We start from the raw sequence: 27,149 nt of genomic DNA, 5'->3' as shown, positions 1-27,149 counted from the left end.
GTATTCATAACTATATTTATTCTTATACCTGTATCTTGTAAGCAATTGACAAATCAAATAAATACTAAAAAAAGGAGAGATTCAACCTGGAAAAAGGAGAAACTTTCTGACAGTGAGAACAATCAACCCGTGGAACAGAAGTTGCCTTCAGAAGTCGTGGGAGCTTCATCACTGGAGGCTTTCAAGAGGAGACTGGACTGCCATCAGTCAGAAATGCTGTAGGGTCCCCTGCTTGGGCGGGGGGGGGGTTGGACTAGATGACCTTTAATGTCCCTTCCAACTCTGTCAATCTGTTCATCTATACATTCTGTTGTCGCTTGAAAGTGGATCACTTATAAAGGTTAATGTTGCTTGAAGGCGGATCAGTTATAGATTTGATTTATTTAAAGTTAGAAATCAAAGCAATGCAGCGCTAAGGATTTCCTCGCCGAGAGGGAAGATGCGCCATCTGAAGTCACGCGGGTTAACTAAGGGGTTGCTCCAGAGTAAGAATGCCTTCACCTGAAAAAAAAAAGAAAAGGAAAAAAAAAAGTATCAAAATTGGCCGCCAACCATAAAATTAACAAAGCAACGAACAAAAATGAATTGATTCCTAGGCACCCCAGTGAAAACACAGCCAGCCTGGCAAACTGGTTGAGTGAAGAGCTTTTTATTCGGTTTTTATTCGGACGCTACCAGAAAGGAATTAAAGCAATTTATAAAACGCTACTCATCTCACACCCTGACTTTGGGCCGCAAACAGGAAATTAAAACCCCAAGCGAGGAAGACAACGCAATTCGTAGCAATGAAATTTCAACCACAATCTGTCGATCTATCCTGAGTCGCAAAACAATCGCTTCGTTTTGTAGTCGAGGAGAGACAGCCATGACCAAAACCAGGGCTGCCTTGCCTCCCACCCCAAAGATGGAGGTCCTTCATAGTTAGTAAGCCTCAGGTAAGGCCACACCTGGAAAAACTGCATCCAGTGTTGATGGCCGCATTATTTAAAAGGTGTTGAGACTCTGGAAAGAGTATGGAGAAGAGTTCCTGCCTGCTCTGCCTGATTTTGGGTAAAAGTTGCTCTTTTTTAATTAAAAAAAATTCAATATTTACATAAATATTTTATAATATTTACATACTAACCACGCCCAGCCAGTCACATGACCGCCAAGCCACGCCCAGTCAGCAAGCCACGCCCAGTCAGTCCCATGACCACCAAGCCACACCCACAAAATAGGCCACGCCCCATTTTGTTCAGAAATTTGAATCCCGCCCCTGGATAGATGATGTGGTATCCCTCCCCGCTCTGTGGAGGGAGGGCTATTTAATTTAGAGACAGATGGCCTCTTAAGGCCCCTCTTTCAAACCTAGGACAATAAACCCATCAGGACTAGATTCAGACCTTCCACTTGCATTGAAAAGACAAAAGCCCTTCTTCTCAAGACAGCCAAGTCCACATGTTGGACAGACCGAGAGGACCGCTGGTTGGAAAGAGGTTTGAATTGCCAAACAGTTGAATTTGGATCGTGGGACCGGGATGGGGTCGTAAGTGCGAGGATCATTCGTAAGTTATATTTTTCGGTGCCGTTGTAAATTTCAAATGAGGGCTAAGGGAACGCTTGTCATTCAAGGGCTGTCTGTCTTAAGAAATGAAGAAGCTGCTTTTCTACTTTCTGGCTAATATAGAAACACGACGTCCGATTAACATTTATCCTGACTGGTTTTTTTTTCCGGAGAAAGGCGTGAATCAGAAGTAAAATCAGAAATACTTACAGGGCGGTGTGGCTTGAAGCATCGGTTTTCTTGAAACACTTTCAGGAAAAGTGAAAAAGGGAAGGGAAAGGAAGGAGGACAAAGAGGAGGGAAGGTAGGAAGGGGAAGGAAGGAAGGAAGGAAGGAAGGAAGGAAGGAAGGAAGGAAGGAAGGAAGGAAGGAAGGAAGGAAAGAAAGAAAAAGAAACAGAGAGAAAGAAAGAAGGAAAGAAAAAGAAAGAAAGAGAGAGAGAAAGAAGGAAAGAAAGAAAAGGAGAGAGAGAGAGAGAAAGAAAGAAAAGAAAGAAAATATTTATTTATCATACTAATAAAGAAGAATATTTGTAGCTCAGGGTTGACATGAGACAGACCTTGGTGCTCTCTGAGCTGGCTTGTTTTCCTGCAGACATTTCATGACCCAACTAGGTACCATCATCACATCATAGACTAGCACTGATGACATTACCTAGTTGGGTAATGAAACGTCTGCAAGAAAACAAGCAAGCTCAGAGAGCACCAAGGACCCTAAGTCCTCCCTCCTCCTCCCCCTCCCCTTCTTCTACTCTTCCCCTTCTTCTCCTCCACTCCACAAACCCTACTCCCTACAAACTCTGATGACGTTACCTAGACGGGTCATGAAACGTCTGTAAGAAAACAACCGAACTCAGAGAGCACCAAGAACCCCTCATTTATCATGGTTAGAAACGGCCCAATTCCCTCCATGAGTGACTCTTTCGGCACAATATCCAGGTTATTTATTTATTTATAATTCAAATTTCTTAACTGCCCATCTCCTTCAAAAAGGCGGGGGGGCGGCTTGTGCATTGAGGATGGGCCGTGTGTTGGCCTGGATTTTTGTTCAGTTTGGCAGGATAATTCCCTTCCCTCCCCTGGCAATCACTCCGTGGTCCAAAATGCTTGGAAACCTGACTTTAAGATTAACATCGTAGGTGGTGGACCTGCCCAAAGGCAAAAAAAAATTTTTTGGAGAAAAATGCATACATGGATAGAGAAAACGATAAGGCAACATATACATATAAAGCCAGAAATGTTTTTGTTAGGTATTTTGCCAGGAAAAAATATAATAAAGAGAATATATATTTAATACTGCATGTGGGGATGGCAGCGAGAATTGCATTTGCACAACATTGGAAAAAAGAGGAAGCTCCTTCAGAGGAAAATGTAATTAAAAATATATATTAGATAAGTGCGGAAATGGATAAGTTAACATTAAAGATAAAGGATAAAGAAGACACTGAATATTTTTTAATTTGGGATTTGATTTAACCGTGTTGCTTGCAACTTCACAATTTATATTGTTTTATTTGTTTCCTAGTATGATCTGATTGCTTATTAGTAACCTATGACTATCACTAAGTGTTGTATCTTATGATTCTTGATGAATGTATTTTATTTTTTCTTTATGTACACTGAGAGCATTTGTACCAAAGACAAATTCCTTGTATGTCCAATAAAACACTTGGCCAATAAAAAATTCTGTTCTGTTCTATTCCATTCTTTTCCTGTTTCTATTATATTCCCATATTCTCTATTCTATTCTATTCTATTCCAGTTTTTATTCTATTCCCACATTCTCTATTCTACTCTACTCTACTCTACTCTACTCTACTCTACTCTACTCTACTCTACTCTACTCTACTCTACTCTACTCTGTCCCTGGTTTTATTCTATTCCCATATTCTCTGCTCTGCTCTGCTCTACTCTACCCTACCCTACCCTACCCTACTCTACTCCTGTTTTTATTCTATTCCCATATTCTCTATTCTATTCTACTTTACTCTATTTTATTCTGTTTTTTTTTACCAATGGTTAGATAATAAAGGTAGAAATTAGAAGTTGGAAGAATACTATGATATACAAGGAAAGAATATTACTAATATTATGTACATGTAAAATGACCCAGACAACACACAGTTTATTAAATACTTATATATGTGTGTGTGTTTTTTTTAAAAAGGACGAACATCTGGGGCTTTAGGTTCCTTTTGGCCCAAGGCCCTGGCGATAGGAAGTGGGCGGGAGTCGCTCCCTCTCTGCCACTCCTTCGCCCAGATGTTAGGCAGATGTGAAGCCACTGCCCCAAGCCCATTATCTACCTACCTGAGGGTGCTGCATTTTGGCAGGAAGGCGGGAGGCAATTTGGAAGTCCGCCTGCGGCCAGGAGGTGGATGACAGCTCCTTCCTATGGGGTGTGTGTGTGTGTGGGCACCAGGACTCAAGCGGGAGCAGCACCTCCTGCCGGCAAAGAAGGTTGTTTTCCCGCCAGGGGTTGTCTTCCTGGGGGAGACTCGGGTTTCAAAAATGAAGCAGCCCCCCCCCTACCCCAGGACTTCTGGGTCACATTCGGACATCCGAAAGGGCACCTACAACATTTATGGCTGAAGGAAATTTGCCTCTTGCCAGAAGGGGCCGCTTCTTAAAAAAATAGGAGCATTACTAATATTAGGAGCATTATTAATATTAATATTATTACTAATATTATATATTATTCCAGGCTTTTCTCACTGCTCATACCCCCCCCACACCGCATCCCATCCCATGGCAGTGTCCCACAGTGCCAAAGGCTAAATTTTGGGCTGTAGAAAGGACGGTCGTGTCCGGTTACGATAAAGGAGACCACAGGATGCTCGGGGTTTTGGGTTGTTGTTTTTTTAATTCTATCGCAATTGGTGTAGAGTTCAGCCCCACAAAGCTATGGCTAATTACAGGAGTCAGTCAGTCAGTCAGTCAGTCAGTCAGTCAGCCAGCCAGCCAGCCAGCCAGCCAGCCAGCCAGCCAGCCTGCCTGCCTGCCTGCCTGCCTGCCTGCCTGCCTGCCTGCCTATCTATCTATCTATCTATCTATCTATCTATCTATCTATCTATCTATCTATCTATCTCTATCCATCATTATCTACACGTCTGTCTGCCTGCCTGCCTGTCTGCCAGCTGTCCATCCATCCATCCATTCATAGCCATCTATCTATCTCTGTCTAGCTATCCATCCATCCATATCTATCAGTCTGTCTGTCTATCTATATCTATCCATCATTATCTACCTGCCTGCCTCTATCTCTCCATCCATATCTATCTATCTATCTATCTATCTATCTATCTATCTATCTATCTATCTATCTATCTATCTATCTATCTATCTGTCTATCTGTCTATCTCTCTATCTCTCTATCTCTCTATCTCTCTATCTCTCTGTCTATATCTATCTATCTATCCATCCATCCATCCATCATTATCTATCTATTGGTCTGTCTATCTGCCTACCTATCCGTCTGTCCGTCCATTTCCCCCCCATCTGTTCGTCCATCCATCCATCCATCCATTCATGTAAACACACATACAGACTTTTCCAAGTTCTACATATTTCATTTTCTTTCTTTCAAGCTCGCAACCCCCTTGACTGGGTTTCTTGATATTTTTCTGCCCCCCCCCCCCCAATTTGAATAGCTGCCCGGCTGGCCAAACAAACGATGCTGCACAGCCCTGTGTTCAATATTCACTCTAGTAGGAGAAGGAGGGGCAGAGCCTGGGGGATGGAGTCAATAAAGGAACCAGCCTGGAATCCTTACGTTCCCACAAGCGGTCTAAATCCAACCCTTCTTCATACAGACACCAAACTCAATTTCATGCTCATTTTTATATTCTATTCCATATTTTATTACCGCTTTATATTTTCTACATAGTTTTTCCCCTCTTTTAATTTTCTCAACTTTATTTTAATTATCTCATCTCAATTCAAATCATTATATTTATACTTTTGTCTGTCCTGTTTCAATTTCATATTATCTTTTCTCATTAAACAAATTTTTCCCCGTAGTTACCAATTGGAGTATGACACCTTTATATCCTTTAATTTTATCTGTTCAAGCTCTTATTTAAGCTTCAATGTATACCTTTAAAATTACAGCATTCAATATAATACATAACGTCCAATCGAATTCTGCTTGGTACATTCTTAAAATACACACTATATTCTTAAAAAGAAAAAATTATACACACACATTCCATTCCAATTCAATTCTATCATTAATATTCATTAAAATCTTAACATCTTTAACATTTCTTTTCAATTAAATATCATACTTCCTTGGGAACACTTATAAACTTTCCATAGTTAATTCTTTTCCCCCCCATATTTCTCACTTATATTTTTATAAATCATTAATAATAATTAAAATGTTCCCATTTAATTCTCTCATTCACTTTAATTCATTTATTTATTAACAAACATTCCACTACATTACAGTAAATATTTTATCCATCATTTTAGTCATATTTTCTAAATTTATTTCTGTTTGTAATACAACAATGTTATCTTAGGTACCTTTGCAGAATCCCTTTTACAATTAAATTTTCACCCATTATCTCTAAACAAGCTTATGGTTACAATTCTTATATCTTTTCCCTGTTTCTCTATTTCTTGTTTCTGTCTTTTACAACTTCTTTTCCTTGCCTTCTTCCCCCTCTTCTTCTCCCTCCCCTTTCCCCCCCTCATCTCTCTACTTCTAACTCTCTCATCTGTAATCCCCTCTTCTGTTGCTTTCTAATATTGTATTATCTTTCAAATTGTTCTTCTTTTTTTTGGTTGTTTTTTCTGGTCTTAAACCTTTCACTCTCTTTCCCCCCTTTCCTTTTTCCCCCCCACTTAAAATTATTTGATCATTAAAGATGGCTTCTTCTTTGTCCCAATCTTCTTGTTCTGCAAGTGTTTCTTGTTGTTTCTCATAGTTCCAAATCTCCATTTCTAAGAATTGAAATATGAAGCCAAAAGAACCTCTCCCTTCTTGTGCATCCTCTTTCCATTTTTAAAGTTCCATTTTCAGTTCTTCTAAGAGTGATACCATTTTGAAGACTTTTAAACAACCACCTGGTTAATTTTAGTCATCTAGATGCAAAAACCAAAAATCACCAAATAATCCAAATAATCCAAGGCTGTTTCTTCTTGCTTCTTTTTTCCACTTTCTCTTCCTGGGGTTCTATTATTTTGTTGCCAAGTTTCAGTTAAAATGTATCTTTGAGGAATCTTGTTAAAATTTCACTGTAGGTTCCTTTTAGTTACAGTTCCATTCCTTAGTTCCAGGCAGTCTCCTCCATTTTTCCAGATCCTGCCCTTTTATTCTTTTTTTTTCTCCTTTCCTGCTTTTAAAAACTTTTAAATATCCAGAAATCTTCATTATCCCTTTGACTTTTATTTTCAGCTTAGATGCCTATTAATGTCAAAGTGGATTTTTTTTTCAATTTCTTGCTTAAGTCTTTTGGCTGTCAGTATAAGGAAGGGAAGAAAAAAAAATCCTTTCCCTTCTCTCTCTCCTTCGCAGCTTCAAAATCTTCTTTGGGAACAATGTTATTTAATTTAAATTCCAGGGTACTTTACATTGTTGCTTTTTCAGTTTAACCCGGTCGACCAAAACTTTCTCTTCTTATCTTCCTCCTGCACATTCTTTTCCGGTTCAGTTCTTCTTTGAGGTGGCCATTACTGACCACCGCTGCAACCGCCTTCGGAAAAGGGAGTAATGGCCAGCTGGGGAAGAGAGATGCGGCTCTCCTCGACCCTGCTGGCAGTCTCCCCCTTCTTCACCATCTCTACGGGGTGGCTTAGCCCCAAAACCAGCCGGCTCGGGGCGCTCTGGCGGCGAGCACAGATCAAAACTGCGCACGATCGCGGATTTCGGTCTGTCGCCGAAGAGACTCAAACCGGAAGCCCTGGTTGTTTCTGACTTCCAATATTATGTGGTGTAATTCCGGGTTGTGTCAGATGCGGAATTACAACAAGACTTCGCCAATTAGATGCTATTCTGAATAAAAGAAATTATTATTGAAGATGGACTTTGCTGTTTTCTTTTTGAATGGATTTCATCACTTGGAAACCTGACAGAAAGGAGCAATTAAGAACTCGGGGTCAACATGGGAGTAAGGCCACAGATGGACGATTAATGGCCCCTCCAATCAGGATTAAAAGAGGAGCAAAAGGGGAGGGGGCTTTTGCAGGAAACAACTCGCTTGTTTGTCCATTCATTCCAGCCTCTTGAAGATTTCTCTGTAAACCCAGCCTTCCCTGCCAGCACTGAGTGTGGAACTATTTACCGGGCAACGTTCCAGGATTGCTAAAAGTCTGAGATAATTAGTCTACCTTTGTGAGGCTGTTTGCCAAGCTGTTGGCTGATTGTGAATGAAATAGAAAGAAAGAAAGAAAGAAAGAAAGAAAGAAAGAAAGAAAGAAAGAAAGAAAGAAGGAAGGAAGGAAGGAAGGAAGGAAGGAAGGAAGGAAGGAAGGAAGGAAAGAAAGAAAGAAAGAAAGAAAGAAAGAAAGAAAGAAAGAAAGAAAGAAAGAAAGAAAGAAAGAAAGAAGAAGGAAGGAAGGAAGGAAGGAAGGAAGGAAGGAAGGAAGGAAGGAAGGAAGGAAGGAAGGAAGGAAGAAAGAAAGAATAGAATAGAATAGAATAGAATAGAATAGAATAGAATAGAATAGAATAGAATTCTTTTATTGGCCAAGTGTGATTGAACACACGAGGAATTTGTCTTGGTGCAAATGCTCTCAGTGCACATAAAAGAAAAGATACATTCGTCAAGAGTCAAGAAGCATCAGGTGCAACACTTAATGATAGTCATAGGGTACAATAGAACAGAATAGAAGGATATAGGAATAGAATTTAAATAGAATGGGATGGGACGGGATGGAACAGGATAGAGAGTAGAGTAGAGTAGAGTAGAGTAGAGTAGAAAATAGAAAATAGAAAATAGAATAGAACAGGAATATATGGAATATGGATAGAAGAGAACAGAGAATAGAATAGAACAATAGAATAGAGAAGAAAAGAGAATAGGAATAGAACAGAACAGAATAGAATTCTTTATTGGCCTAGTGTGATTGGACACAGAAGGATTTTGTCTTTGGTGCAAATGCTCTCAGTGCACATAAAAGAAAAGATACATTCGTCAAGAGTCAAGAATCATCAAGTACAACACTTAATGATAGTCATAGGGTACAATAAGCAATCAAATCACACACTAGGTAACAGGAAATAATTCACATTACTGTAAATGAAGTGATTTTTGATGGGACTCAGAATTGACTGAGTCCTTTTTGGTGAGGCCTAGGACGGAACAGATTCATGTTACCCTGATTCTTCGCATCTGGAAGATGTTTCTGAGTGGGCAATAGCCATCCTCGAGTCTCCCTACCTGTATGAACTTCTGCCATCGAACTGCCAGAGCAAAGAGCGCTATGAGTGACAGGACCACGCCGGCAGCGATGACCGCTTCGGTGGGAAAACGCAGCTTGCTCTCTGCGGGACAAAGGGAGAGAGAAGCCACCATCGTTCAGTAAGATCCATTTTATTAAAGACATTCAACAGATGCCAATTCTATCCTATTCTATTCTATTCTATTCTATTCTATTCTACTCCTGTTTCTATTCTATTCTATTATTTCTATTCTATTGTATTCTACTCCTGTTTTTATTCTATTCTATTCTACTCTACTCGTTTTTATTCTATTCTATTCTACTCCTGTTTTTATTCTGTTCTGTTCTATTCTATTCTATTCTATACTACTCCTTTTTCTATTCTATTCTATTCTATTCTATTCTATTCTATTCTATTCTATACTACTTTTTATTCTATTCTATTCTACTCTACTCGTTTTTACTCTATTCTATTCTACTCCTGTTTTTATTCTGTTCTGTTCTATTCTATTCTATTCTATACTACTCCTGTTTCTATTCTATTCTATTCTATTCTATACTACTCCTGTTTTTATTCTGTTCTGTTCTATTCTATTCTATACTCCTGTTTCTATTCTATTCTATTCTATTCTATTCTATTCTATTCTATTCTATTCTATTCTATTCTATATTCCTGTTTCTATTCTATTCTATTCTATTCTATTCTATTCTATTCTATTCTATTCTATACTACTGATTCTATTCTATTCTATTCTATTCTATTCTATTCTATTCTATTCTATTCTATTCTATACTACTCCTGTTTTTATTCTATTCTATTCTATTCTATTCTATTCTATTCTATTCTATTCTATTCCTGTTTTTATTCTATTCTACTCATTTCTATTCTATTTTATTCTGTTCTATTCTATTCTATACTACTCCTGTTTCTATTCTATTCTATTCTATTCTATTCTATTCTATTCTATACTACTGTTTCTATTCTATTCTATTCTACTCCTGTTTTATTCTATTCTATTATTTCTATTCTATTCTACTCCTGTTTTTATTCTATTCTATACCTGTTTTTATTCTATTCTATTCTACTCCTGTTTTTATTCTATTCTATTCCTGTTTCTATTTTATTCTGTTCTATTCTATTCTATTCTATTCTATTCTGTTCTGTTCTGTTCTGTTCTGTTCTGTTCTATTCTATTCTATTCTATTCTATTCTATTCTATTCTATTCTATTCTCTATTCTCTATTCTCTATTCTCTATTCTATTCAATTCTATTTATATGTAAAAATAGTAGAGGTGGGATACCAATCAATAGACAGAAGTACCTTCGATGACCAGGTGGAAATCCTTACGGCTCATTCCACGCGGAGAGCGAGCCGCGCAGGCGTACATCCCACCGTCCGAGGCTTGGAGCCGCTTAATGGTCAGCTGAAACAGCTCGTTGGTTTGGGAAATCCAGTAGCGGGAGTCCTCCAGGCGCAGCGTTTCGTTGTCCTTCAGCCAGGCGAGCTGAGCGGGAGGGTTGGCTTTGACACGGCAATCGAGGGTCACATCCCACTCGGCGGGGATGCCGGGGGGGTCTTCCCCAGTTAGGATGGGGGCATCTGTGGAGCGCCAGAAGATGGGTCAGCAGAGAAAACCCGGGTTTGGGCAAATGCCCTTGGTGCCACCCAACCTCTCCCTGCCAGGTGCCCTTTGCAGGACCGTTGTGTGTCAGCATAGACACAAATCTATATATATATATATGAAAGCGAAATTACCCCTCACGCATCGTCGCAAAATCTCCAGAACCATAAAGCCTACAAACTTGAAATTTGGCACTTATGTTCCTCTTGGGGCTCACTAAGAAAGGATTTTTTTTTCCAAATGACCATCAGAGCATTGGTATTTCCTATATTATTATTGTTATTGGTATTGTTATTATTAACACGCTCTGATGCTAAAGAGTTCTACTCCCCCTCCCCACCTGAAAAGAAATCTGCTCCAAATGCAGAACACCAGCAGAGGAGAGGAGTTTCAATTTCAGTTTCATAGCACCAAGCAGCTTCAGTACAGAAGAGTTGAGTTAAGCCACGCCCAGGCTCCTTGCTGTCTCCTCTTTGCTCACACAGCAAATACTGTTTCACTTTCCAAACAGCCCTCCACTCTCTCACACATTTACAGGACATTAGCCAGATGAATACTGGTGGATGCTGGGAGGCAGAGGCAGAATTTTTCCCCCCCTTATTTTCCTCCCCAAAAACTAAGCCCGACGATATAGTTTCGTAGCGAAGCACAGGTATATAGAGCTAGTAGATAATAGATAATAGACACAAATAGCAAACTGAGAATTCACATTGTCCATTTTCCTACCACTGGATCCAAATGGGAACAAATTTGGTATAAATAATTTGGAATAAATTTGGTATAAATAATTACAAAAATTAAACCTGGGAGCCAAAGTCCACCCCGCTTAAAGGGCCCAACGTTGACAAACACTTTTCTACTCATAATTTAAATATCAATAATCTTTTTATTTTGTGGGGAGAAGGAACAGCTGGCTGGCAATCTGGCTGTGGAGAGAACCCGGCCTCCCATCCTATGGCAATGGGACCCCTCCCTCCTCGGGGCCCCACCCAACCCCACCCAGGTGACAGTAATCATAAAGTGATAATTTTGTAATGATACTTCTATTTGGTGCAAAGAAAATGCGGAGATTTTTCTATTTCTTTCTTCCTCCCTCCCTCTCTATATCCTTCCTTCCTTCCTTTTTCCTTTTCCTCCCTTCCTCCTCCTCCCTTCCTTCTTCCCCCTTCCTTCCTCACTAGCTTTTCCTTCCTTCATTCCTCCTCCCCTCTTTTTTCTTCCTCCTTCCTGCTTCCCCCTTCCTCCCTCACTCTTTCCTTCCTTCCTTCCTCACTTCCTTCCTCCTTGCATCCCTCCCTCCCTCTTCCTTCCTTCCTTCCTCCCTCCTTCCTTCCTCCTCCCTCCGTTTTCCTTCCTTCCTTCCTTCCTTCCTTACTTCCTTCCTTCCTTCCTTCCTTCCTTCCTTCCTTCCTTCCTCCCTCCCTCCTTCCTTCCTTCCTTCCTTCTTCCCTTTTTCCCTCCTCCCTGCCTCCCTCTTCCTCCCTCTTTCCCTCCTTTCTGCCTCCATCCTTCCTCCTTTTTTCCCTTTCTCACTTCCTTCCTCCCTGCATCCCTCCCTCCTTCATTCCCTCCCTGTTTTTCCTTCCTTTCTCCTTCCCTCCTTCCTGCCTCCCTCCTCCCTCCTTCTTTCCCTCCTTTCTCACTTCCTTCCTCCCTGCATCCCTCCCTCCTTCCTTCCTCTTCTCTCCCTGTTTTTTTCTCCCTTCCTCCCTTCCTCCCTCTTTCCTTCCTTCCTTCCTTCCTCCTTCCCTCTTTCCTCCCTCCCTCCTCCCTCTTTCTCTCCTTTCTCACTTCCTCCCTCCCTCCTCCCTCCCTCTTTCCCTCCTTTCTCACTTCCTCCCTCTCCCTCCCTCTTTCCCTCCTTTCTCCTTCCTCCCTCTCTCTCCTTTCTCCTTCCTCCCTCCCTCTCTCCTCACCTCCCTGTCCCTTTTCCCTCCCTCCTCCCGCTGTCTTCCTTTTATCCCCTTTCTGCTTTTTTTCCTTCTGCTAAGTTTGCCTAGTTTGCTTCTGTTCTCCTTTGTACAACTTCCAATTTAAAACTATATATATATATATAAAACTGCCACTCACAGGTGACGTTCAGTAGCACAGAGATCTGGACGGATTTGTCCCGGGCCAACTGGCAGGTGAAGGAAACGCCGTTGTCCTCGTCTGTGACAGGGGAGATGCAGACGTTGCTGGCATTCACCCGGTTCCCCTCCTGCAGGCTGACCTCCCTGTCCCCTCGCATCCACAGCAGTTCCTCTGCCTGGCTGGGATGCTTCACGGCGCACCAGAGGGACTGGCTCAGGCCCACCTCGGTCGCCAGCTCATAGTCCGCGGTGTTGGCGTTGATGGACAGCTCTAGGCCTGAGGGACGAAGGGGTTAATCAGAATTGGAAGGGGCCTTGGAGGTCTTCTAGCCGAATCCCCTGCCCAAGCAAAAGACCCTAAACCGTTTCAGACAGGTAGCTGTCCAGAACTCTTCTTAAAAGAGTGTTGAAGCATTCACAACTTCTGGTGGCCAGTTGTTCCACTGGTGAATTGTTCATTTCTTCTTATTTCCTGGTTGCTTCTCTCCTTGATTAGTTTCCATCTATTGCCTGCCTGCCTTCCTCCCTCCCTTTTCTTTCTTTCTTTTTGGAAAAACCTTTATTAAACATTGAAAAACATCAAATACAAAACACAATACCACTCATTAAAATGAAAACACTACAGATGTTACAAACTATTTTGACGGTGCGTGCATACCAATTATTTTTTTCCCATGCGTATTTCATAGTCCTGGTTGTTCTTATATATTGTCCATCTTCAGCTATTCATTCCTTAGTTATTTAATTGTTTATTTCTGTTACTTGTTCATTTGTACCAGTTTTCCCACACTGTATAATACTTAAGAGTCTTCCTCCCTCCCTCCCTTCTATAGAATAATAAAATAACAGAGTTGGAAGGGACCTTGGAGGTCTTCTAGTCCAACCCCCTGCTTATGCAGGAATCCCTATATTATTTCAGACGAACGGTTGCCCAATCTCTTCTTAGAAACCTCTAGTGATGGAGAACCCACAATTTCTGGAGTCAACTTCTGTTCCACTGGCTAATTGTTCTCACTGTCAGGAAATTCCTCCGTACTTCTACGTTGGATTACTTTCCATCCATTGCATCTTGTCCTGCCCCTCTTTGCAAACTCCGCTCCCTTTTAGCACTGATGATGTTCCCTAGTCGGGTCATGAAATGTCTGCGAGAAAACCAAGCTCAACAGCGAGGATGCTCGGTCCCTGCAGAGTAAAACTGATAGGAAGTTTCTCCTGAATTCTAGGTTGCTTCTCTCCTTGATTAGTTTCCATCCGTTGCTTCTTGTCCTGCCTTTCAGGGGTTTTGGAGAATAGATGGATCCATTCTGGGATTTCCAGAGGATTCCTTCCTATTAATAGTGTGGGAGTAGGAATGGATTTCCAGAGGTAAAAACTGCAGACTACAAGGAACCATTTGCACCACACTCAGGTGACCCTGAAGACACAGGTGGCCCTCAAGGACCCTCTCAAAGGATGCAAATGACCAGCTGTCTGCGAGGCATATAAATCCTTCCCTTCCCCACCATCCAGTCAGAGCTGAAGAAGCTTCTGGGAGGAGAAGCAAAACGTCTTCAAAGAAAGAAACAGAAAAAAAAAAAAGCACCTTTGGGATAATCCCCATTTGCACGCTAGGAATCCCACTAACACCTGGCCTGTTGGATGCAGGGCTCTGCTTACCTGCCACGACGCCTGGCACAATGGCCGCAACAAAGAGGAACTTTGGGTAAGAGACGCCTTCCATTCTCGTGCTCCGAACCCAAGCTGGAAAAAGAGACAAGAGTGGGGAGGCTCTTAATGCTTCCACGGATTTGAAGGGTCTTCCCAAAAATCTTCCTAGCTGCACACACACACACACACACACACACACACACACACACACACCCCAGAAGGGGAAAAAAGAAAGCTTCAATCGATTTTTCACTCCAGAAAGTGGATCTGCAGGTAAATTCCACACCTCGCCGTCCTCCGTACCAGCGGGACCCATTTTAGGCTCTGGTTTCCCCCTCCAGCAACCCCCACCCCGGGCTCTCAAAGCAGACACTCACGTACAATGACTGGCCCCGGGCGCCCTTGGTCCGAAAAAAAACCCAGAGGCGGCCGTAATCGCCCAGTTTTTATAGGCGTCCCAGTTATATGATTTTATTGCGGTGCATGGAGAAGTGAGTCAGGTGTGCTGAGTTCAAGGTGTTGCCATTCAAGGACTTTTCTGGATAAACTCTGGGTGCTTCCCCTGGGTGCTTCCCCATTTTATGGGCCCCGGTGGGACAATGAGTAACCAGCATCCCGCTGGGTTCCTGGTTTTGACCTGGCGGGCAGCGAGAAACCTTTCAATAGGTCGAACTTTTGTCACCCGAACAGGATGTCAGCGTTCCAGAAAACCTCCAAACATCGTCTCCAAAGTTCTTTTTACTTTACTTTATTGTCATTGCACCCGAAGGCCAGACAAGGAAGAATGGATGGAAACTGACCAAGGAGAGATTCAACCTGGAAATAAGGAGGAATTTTCTTGACAGGGAGAACAATCCACCCATGGAACAGAAGTTGCCTTTGGAAGTTGTGGGAGCTTCATCCCTGGAGGCTTTCAAGAAGAGACTGGACTGCCTTCTGTCAGAAATGGTGTAGGGTCTCCTGCTTGGGCAGGGGGTTGGACTAGATGACCTACAAGGTCCCTTCCAACTCTGATTATCTGTTACCTGAATTGTCGTAAGTGACTTGCAGCCGTTTGTTTAGTGACTGTTCGAAGTTACAACGGCACAGCCATGCTTCACACTGACGCCTTTGTCAGCATCTTCATGTGATTGGAATTTGGAGGCTTGGCAACTGGCATGTACCCTGTTTCCCTGAAAATACAACCTACCCTGAAAGTAAGTCCTAGCTTGATTTTTACACATGCACCAATACAAGCCCTACCCAAAATAAACCCCAATTAAGATCCCGCACACTCCAGAGTGGATGGGTAAAAATGAAGCTAGGGTGGGGTGGAACTGCCCTACTACTTACCTTTGGACAGGTGTGGCCAGGCCTCACACACCCTGACACCTGCCTTGCCGGCCCATTTCTTCTGCAGCCGGCAAGGCTGGCAAGGCTTTCCTGAAGGCCTCTGGAGCTGATCACAAAACCCTGGATCAATCCAGAGCTCTCTTATCAGCCGCAGCTGGCCACAGAAGAAGAAGTTCCAGAAGGAGGCCGGGGCGACGCGCGCAAGTGAGATGAGTCAGTGGATGATGTCCCCCGAAAATAAGACCCAGTGCCTTTTTTTTGGTGGCAAAAAAACAACAACACGTAAAACAGGGTCTTGTTTTCAGGGAAGCATGGTACTTATGATGGTTGCAATGTCCCAGGTCATGTGATTTTTGCAACTTTCTGACAAGCCAAGTCCACGGGAGAAGCCAGATTTCCCATAACAGCCGTGCTAGCAACAATAACTGCAGTGATTTACTTAACAACTGCGGCAAGAAAGGCCGTAAAATAGGGCAAAACTCACTGAACACCTTTTTTCACATAGCAACCATTGTGGTCGTTTTAAGCCCCGGACTAAAGTACCTGCAAATGAAGCGACCTGTAAATATATTTTAATTTTGTGGCTGCTTGTCTGCTTGATAGCCACTAGAGGGAGCTGCAGTACAGGATTTGGGATTCCTCTTTTGGAACCCAATTTTAATTGCTAAAGCTGCTTTTACCTTTACAGGTGAGCATGAAATTCAATGCTACCTTGTGGTCAGGTAGCTTTGTTCTTTTTTCCCCTCAGGCCACAGAGAATATTTTTCATCAAAACACAGAAGCAGCAAGGTTACTTATGTGGAAGACTTTGGCATACAACCAGGGTGAGTGAACAACCCATGGAAAGTATTTTTGGGAACAATGTTTTCCAAACTTGGCAACTTTTAAGATGAGTGGACTTCAACTCCCAGAATTCCTCCCTCAGCAGGGCTATCCAACCATGGTAGCTTCAAGGTCTGTGGACTTCAACTCCCAGAATTCCCCAGCCAGGAGAGCCAGACCATTTCGGAAAATGGTTGTCCAATCTCTTCTTGAAAGCCTCCACTGATGGAGCATTCACAACTTCTAGTGGAAAGCTGTTCCCCTGGTTAATTGTCCTCACTGTCAAGAAATTTCTCCTTATTTCCAGGTTGCTTCTCTCCTGGATGAGTTTCCATCCGTCGCTTTGATGGAAGAATTATCCTTCGGGGCTCAGTTCCACATGGGGGAAGACAAACCCTGGAAACACGGAGGCTGGTTTGGAAAGATGGTTTAAGGGCGGACAGGACCACGGATGCCTTGGAGCTCCACAGTGAAAAGGACGATCAGGTGCTTCCAGATGTTGGGGGAAGGAAAAGAAGGGAAGGGGAAAGAGCTGAGATGCTGAGAGACCCCAAGTTATATCACCTCTCTTGGGCCTCACCTTAGGGTTTCCTGTTCCTGTGCAAGAAATGTATCCCACTGACTGCCAGGCTCCCATGAGCGGGGGGCTTAGCTAACTTTCGTAGGCTTTGTCTGGACCACATGGCTTCACCTGAGCGCCGGCGGATGCAATCTTCCCAGGTGCCAGGTGGCGGGATGGGTAGAGGCCTTTGTTATGTAGAATACTCTGGCCCAGGCCTTAATGGCCCTCTCATTAACAAAGACGGTGTGTGTGTGTGTGGCAGGGGGTGAGTTTCTGCTTCTGAGTTTCTACTTCTCTTTTTAGGGGAAATATTCTGCCTTTTTTTTTTTTTTAAGTAGATCCTAAAATATTTCATTGTCCCAGGAGAGGGGTGGGTACTAACTTCCAACAGAAAGGGAGGCCAAATATTTCCCTGGGAACTGTTGGAAGAAATTATCCTTCTGGGTTCAGTTCCAAGTGGGGGAAGAAAGACCCTGGAAACACCCTGGCGACTGCTTGGAAAGGTGGTATAAAGGCGGACAGGATCACCTGCCTTGGGTGAAGAAAGAAGGGGGAAAAAGGGGCTGAGAGGCGGAGAGGGCCGTGGTTTTATACTCCCTTCTGGCGGTTTGAATTTGAGCTTGTATTCGGATCGGTTCTCGGGCTCCCATGGGGCCACGTAGGCTGTCCAGGCTTGGTGGAGCCTTGCTGGATGATGATGTCAAATGAAAGAGCTTGGGCCATTCCTAGTGTCGCTCTACCTGGAGCAGGTCTTTGTTATGTCAAATAGGCTGGCCTAGGCCAGAGGAATGGCCCATTAGCAAAGGTGGTGGCGATGGTGGGGCTGACTGAGTTTCGACTTCTCTTTTTCGGGGAAATATTCTGCCTTTTTAGTATATATCCTAAACTATTTCATTTTCCTGGGGGCGGGTGGTGGGTGCTAGCTTCCTTGTCTGGCCTTCAGGTGCCTTGGAGAATAGCTTGGCCCCCTTCCTCTCTGTGGTAGCCCCTCAAAAATTGGAAGACCGCTATCAGGTCACCCCAAGTCCTTCTTTTCATTAAGCGAGACGTACCCATTGCCTGCAACCATTCTTTGAATGTTTTATCCTTCAGTCCCCGAGGCCGCATCAGGCTTGTGTTTGAAGGGCCGTGTGTGTATGTGGGGGGGGGGGGGCCTTTGACCTTGGCTGAAGATGCCTTATTTCCCCTTCTCTTCCTTGTTTCCACCGTTCTTTACTATAACCAGGGGTGGGATTCAAATTTTTTAACAACCGGTTCTGTGGGCGTGGCTTAGGGGATGGGCGTGGCTTGGTGGTCATGTGACTGGGTGGACATGGCTTGGCGGTCATGTTTATTGGCTGGGCGTGGCCAACTCAATATCACTCACATCGAGGCACGCATCTCCTCGCCTGTCCTCTCATGACTGTGGGGATGCTGCAACAGTCGTAAGTGTGAAAAATGGTCATAAGTCACTTTTTTCAGTGCCACTGTAACTCTGAATGGTCCCTCCATACAAGCAAAGGACCAGCAAAGGAGGGGGGAAAAATACTCCAGAGACGTTCCTGTCTAGTCCTGCCAAGAATGTAATAAGGGTTAACGGAGAGGCAGTTTCTGTAAGCAACACCAGAATGTTTCCTTCCTGCCTTCCTTACAGGATTAGCCCTGTAATTTCTTCTAACAACCGGTTCTCCGAACTGCTTAGAAGGTTAACAACCGGTTCTAGCGAATAGGTGCGAACTGGTAGAATCCCACCCCTGACTATAACCATTTTCCTATCTCTTCTACCAGATATTACTGGGGAACATTTTTTTAAAATAAATTTATATATTCAACGTTTTAACATTTAAAAACAAATTTACGCACTTTGCAACATTACTATAGCAGGGTTTACATTGTAAATGTCTTCTATGACCGTGTTATACATCTCTGTATTTGATTCTTCATCATTCTAGGCATTTTATATACACTGCTTAAAAAAATAAAGGGAACACAAAAATAAGACATCCTAGATCTGAATGAATGAAATATTCTTATGAAATACTTACATAGTTGAATGTGCTGACAACAAAATCACACCAAAATTATCAATGGAAATCAAATTGAGCAACCCATGGAGGTCTGGATTTGGATCTACACTCAAAATTAAAGTGTTAAAAAACACTACAGGCTGATCCAACTTTGATGTCATGACCTTCAAACAAGTCAAAATGAGGCTCAGTAGTGTGTGTGGCCTCCACGTGCCTGTATGACCTCCCTACAATGCCTGGGCATGCTCCTGATGAGGTGGCGGATGGTCTCCTGAGGGATCTCCTCCCACACCTGGACTAAAGCATCCCCCAACTCCTGGACAGCCTGTGGTGCAACTGTTGGTGGATGGAACAAGACATGATGTCCCAGATGTGCTCAATTGGATTCAGGTCTGGGGAACGGGCGGGCCAGTCCATCGCATCAATGCCTTCGTCTTGCAGGAACTGCTGACACACTCCAGCCACATGAGGTCTAGCATTGTCGTGCATTAGGAGGAACCCAGGGCCAACCGCACCAGCATATGGTCTCACAAGGGGTCTGAGGATCTCATCTCGGTACCTAATGGCAGTCAGGCTACCTCTGGGGAACACAGGGAGGGCTGTGCGGCCCCCTAAAGAAATGCCACCCCACACCATTACTGACCCACTGCCAAACCGGTCATGCTGGAGGATGTTGCAGGCAGCAGAACGTTCTCCACGGCGTCTCCAGACCCTGTCACGTCTGTCACATGTGCTCAGTGTGAACCTGCTTTCATCTGTGAAGAGCACAGGGCGCCAGTGGCGAATTTGCCAATCTTGGTGTTCTCTGGCAAATGCCAAATGTCCTGCACGGTGTTGGGCTGTAAGCACAACCCCCACCTGTGGACGTCGGGCCCTCATACCACCCTCATGGAGTCTGTTTCTGACCGTTTGAGCAGCCACATGCACATTTGTGGCCCACTGGAGGTCATTTTACAGGGCTCTGGCAGGGCTCCTCCTGTCCCTCCTTGCACAAAGGCGGAGGTAGCGGTCCTGATGCTGGGTTGTTGCCCTCCTATGGCCTCCTCCACGTCTCCTGGTGTACTGGCCTGTCTCCTGGTAGCGCCTCCATGCTCTGGACACTATGCTGACAGACACAGCAAACCTTCTTGCCACAGCTCACATTGATGTGCCATCCTGGATGAACTGCACTACCTGAGCCACTTGTGTGGGTTGTAGACTCCGTCTCATGCTACCAAGCGAAATACCCCTCATGCATCATCGCAAAATCTCCAGACTTGAAATTTGGCCCGTATGTTCCCCTTGGCTTCTAGGGGCTCACTAAGAAAGGATTTTTCCAAATGTCCATCGGAGCATTAATATTTACTATATTATTATTATTAGCATGCTCTGATGCTAAGGAGTTCTACTCCCCCTCCCCACCTGAAGAAATCTCTTCCAAATGCAAAACACAAGCTGTGCAAAACACAACACCCTGTTGCTTAATAGTAAATTGCTCTTCCAGGCAGAAAAGCTATTTATACTATTGTATTTTACAAAGCGGTATTAGCACTTATCTTGTGATCTTGATTGTATCTCTAGAAAGTATGAGGTTGGAGGCGCCCCCATAGCCTCAAGGCAGCCAGGAATCTATGCTAAGGACAATACCCTTGTATTCTTACACGACACCCCTGGAAAAGTATTTCACATTTATTACGGGTAGTCCTTGACTTACGACCTCAATTGGGACCTGAATTTCGGTCGTTAAGTCAAGGCACCCACCATTATTGGGGCAAATGTTTTGACAGTTTTTATAGTGGTTAAGTAAATTAGAATTAGAATTATTTTATTGGCCAAGTGTGATTGGACACACAAGGAATTTGCCTTGGTGCAAATCATGTCAGTCCAAATCACATATATCCATGGCTTATGACCACAACTGAGCCCAAAATTTATGTTGCTAAGTGAGACATGTGTTCAATGGGTTTTGCCCCATTTTACGACCTTTCCTGCCACAGATGTTAAGTGAACTTGGAGGTTTACCTGTTGTGGTTCACTGGCAGCAGGTGAGGACGGCTGAGGTCTCAGAGAGCGAGGACTCGGATGTGGGGCCTGCGTGTGATGCAGGGATGGGGCCAGGACCATCAGGAAGTGGAAGGCTGCCTTCGGAGGTTGTGGAGGCTGGCAGCAGTGAGGAAGAGGCCCCCAAGGAGCCTGTGCCCAGGGCGCATGCACACAGGGCTGCTCGAAGGAAAGAGCAGCTGCAGCAGCACGGGCGACTCGGGAATAAAGCTGCAAGGTGATGGCCCTTCCCTTAAGGGATAAAAGCCAGCTGAGAAACCAGAGTTCTTTGCAGGAAGCAAAGACGTTTTTGCACTCAAGCCTTGTGGACGTTCGGATTCTCTTAGTTTGTGTTTGGAGACTCTTTGTGTTTGAAATACTTCTTGGCAACTTTATCTAGTGTTCTTGGCAGCCTTGGCAAGGCTCGTTCTTATCAGAGACCATGAGTTTGAAACAGCCTTTGAACCGTGAATGAACGGAATTCGTAAAGAATCATGAAAAGGTTGTGCTGTTACCTTTGTCTCGTGTTTGCTTCCTTGGAACCAGGTTTGGGTCAGAACATTACCTGTGTCCTCAGGGTCACTGAGTGGTGCGAATGGTTAGTGCAGTCTGCAATTTTCCTCTGGAAATCCATTCCTACTCCCACACAATTCCAAGAGTGTTCATCCCAAATTGGATAGCTAAAAGTCTTCAAAAGAAAAAAACAGAAAGTCCAGTTGTCTCCTGGAAAAAAAACAAAAAACCTTTGGGACAACCACAACCTGGAGAATCTGGAGAATCTCTACAGATTTTAGTTATGCAACTTGAGATGAACCCCCTTCGACTGGTGTGGGAGCAGGAATGGATGCAGACTCCAGGAACCATTTGCACCGCTCAGGTGACTCTGAGGACACAGACAAACCTCCAAGTGGCCTCAAGGACCCTCTAAAAGGAGGCAAATGACCAGCTGTGTTTCTGCAAGGCCTATCAATCCTTCCCTTCCCCACCATCCGGTCAGAGCTGAAGAAGCTTCTGGGATAAGAAGCAAAACGTCTTCAGAAGAAAAAAAAACAGAAAGTCCAGTTGCCTCCTGAAAAAAACCACATTTGGGACAACCACGACCTGAAGGATGGAGAATCTCCAGAGACACTTAGCAATGTTTGTCTATTTTAAAATGTCTATTTTAAAATAAGGCATGCTGGGCTACACAGGGAAGCTGATAGCAGGGGGTGTGAAAACTCAAATCAGTTCTGTAGAAATTAGTTGGCTCAAAGATTTTCAAAGGGAAGTATAAACCAGGTGCAGCTTTGGGTCTCCTCGTGTCAGCGGAATTGCACAATTCAAGAGGAAGATTAGCTTGGTCTCCTTTGTTTTGTAATACTTGGAGGCAGCGGGTAGGAAAAAAACCTGTGTGTGGGAATTCACTGCCCTTTTGATTGCTCATATGACCTCTTCATTTTTCATCGCCGTTACAGACTTAGCCAAAGGATCTTTCCAAATAATTACAGTTTAATAAAAAATAAAATAATCCAAGAACACAGAAGCCAGCAAGAGAAATGGAACATGCCCCGAGAACAATATTCCAATATTTAATAGTCTGAATATTTGAGGGGCTGCCCCAGAGAGGAGGAAGGGGGTCAAGCTATTCTCCAAAGCACCCAAAGGCCAGACAAGGAATAATGGATGGAAACTGATCCAGGAGAGATTCAATCTAGAAATAAGGAGAAACTTTCTGACAGGGAGAACAATCCACCCATGGGACAGAAGTTGCCTTCGAAGTTGTGGGAGCTTCATCCCTGGAAGCTTGCAAGAAGAGACTGACTGCCCTTCCAGGTCAGAAATGGTGTGGGGTCTCCATGCTTTGGGGTGGGGGAGATGGACTAGATGTCCTAGAAATGGTCCCTTTGGGTGGGTGGGGTTATTCTGATATCCTTCCTTCCTTCCTTCCTTCCTTCCTTCCTTCCTTCTTTCCTTCCTTTTCCATCATTGGAGGTTTTTAAGAAAAGACTGGCCAGCCCTTTGTCTGAAATAGTATAGGGTCTCCTGCCTGAGCAGGGGGTTGGGCTAGATGACCTCAGAGGTCCCTTCCAACTCTGTTATTTATTTATTTATTTAAATTTATACTGCCGCCTGTTCCCCCATGGCGACTCAAGGCAGCTTACACAATGTAAAACCATATTTAAAACAAAAAAATAAAAATAAAAAAACAATAAAAACTAACAAAAAAAATCAAATAAATTAGTAAAGTACAATAGAACAAAATTTGGAAATAAAAAATAAAAAAAAATTCTACAATTGTATGAATTGATGTCCACTGGGGAACCAGTATTCCTGTACCATTTCTTGTACAGCCTTTGGAACCAACGGCCTCTGCAGAGAAAACACTAGCAGATAAAATCAGAAATCCAGGAAGGTGTGAACTTCCTTTCCCATCGGATGACCTTCCAGGGGACTGGTGACGAAAATCCAACCCGTCTCAAATGTTGTTGTTTTTTTTTCCTACAGAAAGGAATGAATTATTCACGGTCAGTTGCACCTGACCCGTAACTCAACACTGAGCCGGATAGAGAGGAAAGGTGATCGAGAAGGGGATCAGGGGAGCTAACTGTTCTAACCTCAACACCCTCTTAGATCCAGTTTCAAACTGGCGTAAAGATGGCAACAGGGAAAAGCCAGCAGAGTTTCCCACAACTAAGTAGGCTCTGGGGCTAAATCCCCCCCCACGATTCTTCTAGTAAGACCTGAGGATACGCCGAATTTCAATTTAATATTTAATATATGGGTGTCTTGAGCGCAGGAGTGCCCAATGCTGGCAGCTTTAAAAGTTTATTTATTTTTATTTTTATTTATTTGATTTGCCAATTGTTTACAAGATAATAAGTATAAGTGTATACATAGTTGTGAATACATGAAATGGATACATATAAGAAAAATAAAAGAAGAATAAGAGAAACAATAGGACAGGGACGGTAGGCACGTTGGTGCGCTTATGCACACCCCCTACAGACCTCTTAGGAAAGGGGTGAGGTCAATAGTAGACAGTCTAAGGTTAAAGTTTTTGGGGTTTGGGGAAGAAACTACAGAGTCGGGTAGAGTATTCCAGACATTGACCCCTCTGTTGCTGAAGTCGTATAAGTTGTGGACTCCAACTCCCAGAATGGCCACAGCCAGTATGAACACTAAACAAGCAGAGATGCAACCATTTGTCTGAAATGGTAGAGGGTTTCCTGCTTGAGAAAGGGGTTGGACTAGACCAGCGGTTGCCAACCAGTGGGCCGCGGCCCATGGGTGGGCCGTGAGAAAATTTTGGTGGGCCGCAGAGAAATCTCCCCCCCAGAGCAATTAATCCAGGCTGCGCAGAAACACAAGGCTGCGCCATACACATGGCCCGCGGGAATCCTGCCCGCCCACTCACTCCTTACCCGGCAAACTTGCCTGCTAAGTTTCTATTTTTCCTTTTTCCGACCCTCATCTGTTCTGCTGTGCCGGGAGATTTAGATTAGCTAGGAAGCAGGAAATGGTTGGATTTCTTGCTTTCTAGCTAGTCTTTAGATCTTCGGCTCTGCTTTTAAGCCCAGCCGAATCTCCCTTAGGACTGAAGGTTCTGTTATTCAGTGCAGACTCTGCCATTGGCTAGCTCAGCCCGTCACAAAATTTGCTAGCAAGCAAACTCACAAAATTAACTCACAACACACCATGTATGTAAATATTGAATTTTTTATTAAAAAAAAAAAAAAAAAAGAGCAACTTTTACCCAAAATCAGGCAGGCAGATTGAGTTGCTCACAGAATCATTCAGTGATCTATCTATCTGCCATCGGCTAGCTCAGTCTCTCAAATTTGCTTGCCGTGAGTCTGCACTGAGTTTGCTTGCAAGCAAACCTTCAGTCCTAAGGGAGGTTCGGCTGTGCTTAAAAGCAGAGCCGAAGATCTAAAGACTAGCTAGAAAGCAAGAAATCTAACCATTTCCTGCTTCCTAGCTAATCTAAATCTCCTGGCACAGCAGAACAGATGATGGTTGGAAAAAGGGAAAATAGAAATTTAGCAGGCAAGTTTGCCGGGTAAGGAGTGAGTGGGCGAGCCATGTGGGCGGCGCACCCTTGTGTTTCTGCACAACCTGGATTAATTGCTTTGGACGGTGCTCTGGGGTGAAATTGCTCTGCGGCCCACCAAAATTTTCTCACAGCCCACCAGTGGGCCATGGTGCACCGGTGGCGACCCGCTGGTTTAGGTCTCCTGCTTGAACAGCGAGCTGACTAGAAGACCTCAAAGGTCCCTTCCAGCTCTGATTGATTGATAGTGTCTGTCAAAGAGATAGCAAGCTGCTAGATCTAAATTAAAAGCAAACACAGAATCAGGCAGGTTGCATGTTATTATGGCGTTTGTTAGGGATAACATTGTTTACCTAACTGGTTTGGGTAAAAATAATAAATATGGTATCATGGTTTGTTAGTTAAAGTGTGTGTAAAGTGTGTGTAACAGCAAGAATGTAATTAAGGGTGTGGTTGTAAAAGCACTATATAAGAAGCGAGGCAATTGCAGCTCTCTCTCTCTGGCTTACTGATCCCTAATTACTGGAAGGATTGATGACTCGCTCTTGCTGGAACAGGGAGAGAAAAAGGAGTGTTGATATTTCTCAACAGAGAGAAGATAAAGATTGGACTGATTTATTGTAAGTGTACTGACTGACATTGGCTATTCAACACGGACTTTGCAAATAGAGTATCCCCAACAAGACTTGACTGAAATTGATATATGACTAATGGACCGTTTATTTGACTATGCTATAATTCTTAAATGGAATAAACTATATTTTTGATAGCACAAGCGTATCTGTATTTTTACTGCGTGTTAACTAAAAAACTTATCTCACACATTTACCTGTCTTCCTATCTGACTTCGCTGCACGTTCTGTTTAGTTTGTTTTCCTTAACACCCGTTGGAGAATCCAGGCTTAACAGCGTTCTTGAATGGCTCCTAGAGCCATTCCCATCTGGGTATACCTTCTCTGGGGAGTCTCACATTGGAAGTAAGTCAGTGCAGTAGGCCTGCCTCTTGGATGTATTTTTATTTTAATTTATGTGATGTCCATCTCATAGAGGGCATACAATCAATAAAAACAATGGGACAAGACATCCAAACAATAACAGTGAATGCTAAAATTGATTTAAACATTGACAAAGATGGGAAGTCAGAAAGAATTGGGAGGAAGTGGGGTCCATTAAGACCTCCAATATGAAATGCTCCTATTGGGACCTCAGGCCAGGTTTTCAGGCCCTTCTACGAGGCCTAGAAGCAGGGGTGGGATCCAACCGGTGTAACTACCGATCCGGGATATATGTTTTGTTTTTAGTATGGTTGTAACTTGGAATGGTCACTAAATGAACTGTTGTAAGTCAAGAACTACCTATAGTTGCTAAGAGTCAGTAGTTGACTGAAAGACATCAAAAAGAAGAAAAATGTACCCCAAAGCATGATGCCTCTTACAGAATAATTAAATTCCTTACAAAAATATTGATTTGACATTAGCTCAAGAACGATTTAATCTTTTATGAAAGTTGTTTTCTTAATTTGCTTTTTGTACTGACACATAAAGCAGACCCTGAAAGTAAGGCAAGGTTGCTTTTCCGTCTTAAGAAAACCCCACGACTTCCCACAGTGAAACTCAATTCATTCACAAGTTCAGGGAGACTTGACCCAAAGTGACCCTATCAACTTACACCCTAATCAATAGTGTTCTTCACCTGGAAAAACAATACACAACCAGGTGCCAAAGAGCAATTATAAGTAAACTAGCTGGATACCCGTGCTTTGTTACGAAACTATGTGGTCGGGCTCAGTTTTTGGGGAGGGAAATAAGGGAGAAAGAATTCTACCTCTGCCTACCAGCATCCATTGGTTTTCATCTGGCTAGCGTCCTGTCAGTGAGTGAGAGAGTTGAGGGCTCTTTGGAAACTGAAACAGTATTTGCTGTGTGGGCAAGGAGGAGACAGCGAGGAGCCTGGGCGTGGCTTAGCTCAACTGTTCTGCACTAAAGCTGCTTGGTGCTGTGAAACTGAAACTCCTCTGCTTGTGTTTTGCATTTGGAGCAGATTTCTTTTTTTCAGGTGGGGAGGGATAGTAGAACTGCTTAGCATCAGAGCATAATAATAATAATAA

At 43.4% G+C, this 27,149-nt stretch overlaps 1 protein-coding gene across 3 annotated transcripts in view; it reads right to left on the bottom strand.

Moving 5' to 3' along the window:
* Nucleotides 1-381: 381 nt before the first annotated feature.
* The window catches only part of TMIGD1 (transmembrane and immunoglobulin domain containing 1), a 39,313-nt gene continuing 12,545 nt past the window's right edge, over nucleotides 382-27,149 (bottom strand). The window contains exons 1-7 of one of the 3 annotated variants that reach the window (XM_087955929.1): nucleotides 20,995-21,722; nucleotides 14,281-14,364; nucleotides 12,623-12,901; nucleotides 10,252-10,530; nucleotides 8,928-9,031; nucleotides 1,754-1,791; nucleotides 382-501 (exon numbers count right to left, since the gene is read on the bottom strand). In XM_087955929.1, coding sequence (XP_087812055.1) covers nucleotides 498-501; nucleotides 1,754-1,791; nucleotides 8,928-9,031; nucleotides 10,252-10,530; nucleotides 12,623-12,901; nucleotides 14,281-14,344 — 768 coding nt within the window. In that variant the 5' untranslated portion in view covers nucleotides 14,345-14,364; nucleotides 20,995-21,722 and the 3' untranslated portion in view covers nucleotides 382-497. Of the gene's footprint in view, nucleotides 502-1,749; nucleotides 1,792-8,927; nucleotides 9,032-10,251; nucleotides 10,531-12,622; nucleotides 12,902-14,280; nucleotides 14,365-20,994; nucleotides 21,723-27,149 lie in introns of those variants that run through there. The other 2 variants (XM_087955932.1, XM_026690102.2) reach the window with 2 other exon arrangements.

Source organism: Notechis scutatus, chromosome 1 (assembly GCF_049901735.1).
Source record: "Notechis scutatus isolate UNSWTSFEM ecotype Mainland chromosome 1, rNotScu1.2, whole genome shotgun sequence".
Classification (NCBI taxonomy): Eukaryota; Metazoa; Chordata; class Lepidosauria; order Squamata; family Elapidae; genus Notechis; species Notechis scutatus.
This window is presented reverse-complemented; position numbering and strand designations above follow the sequence as displayed.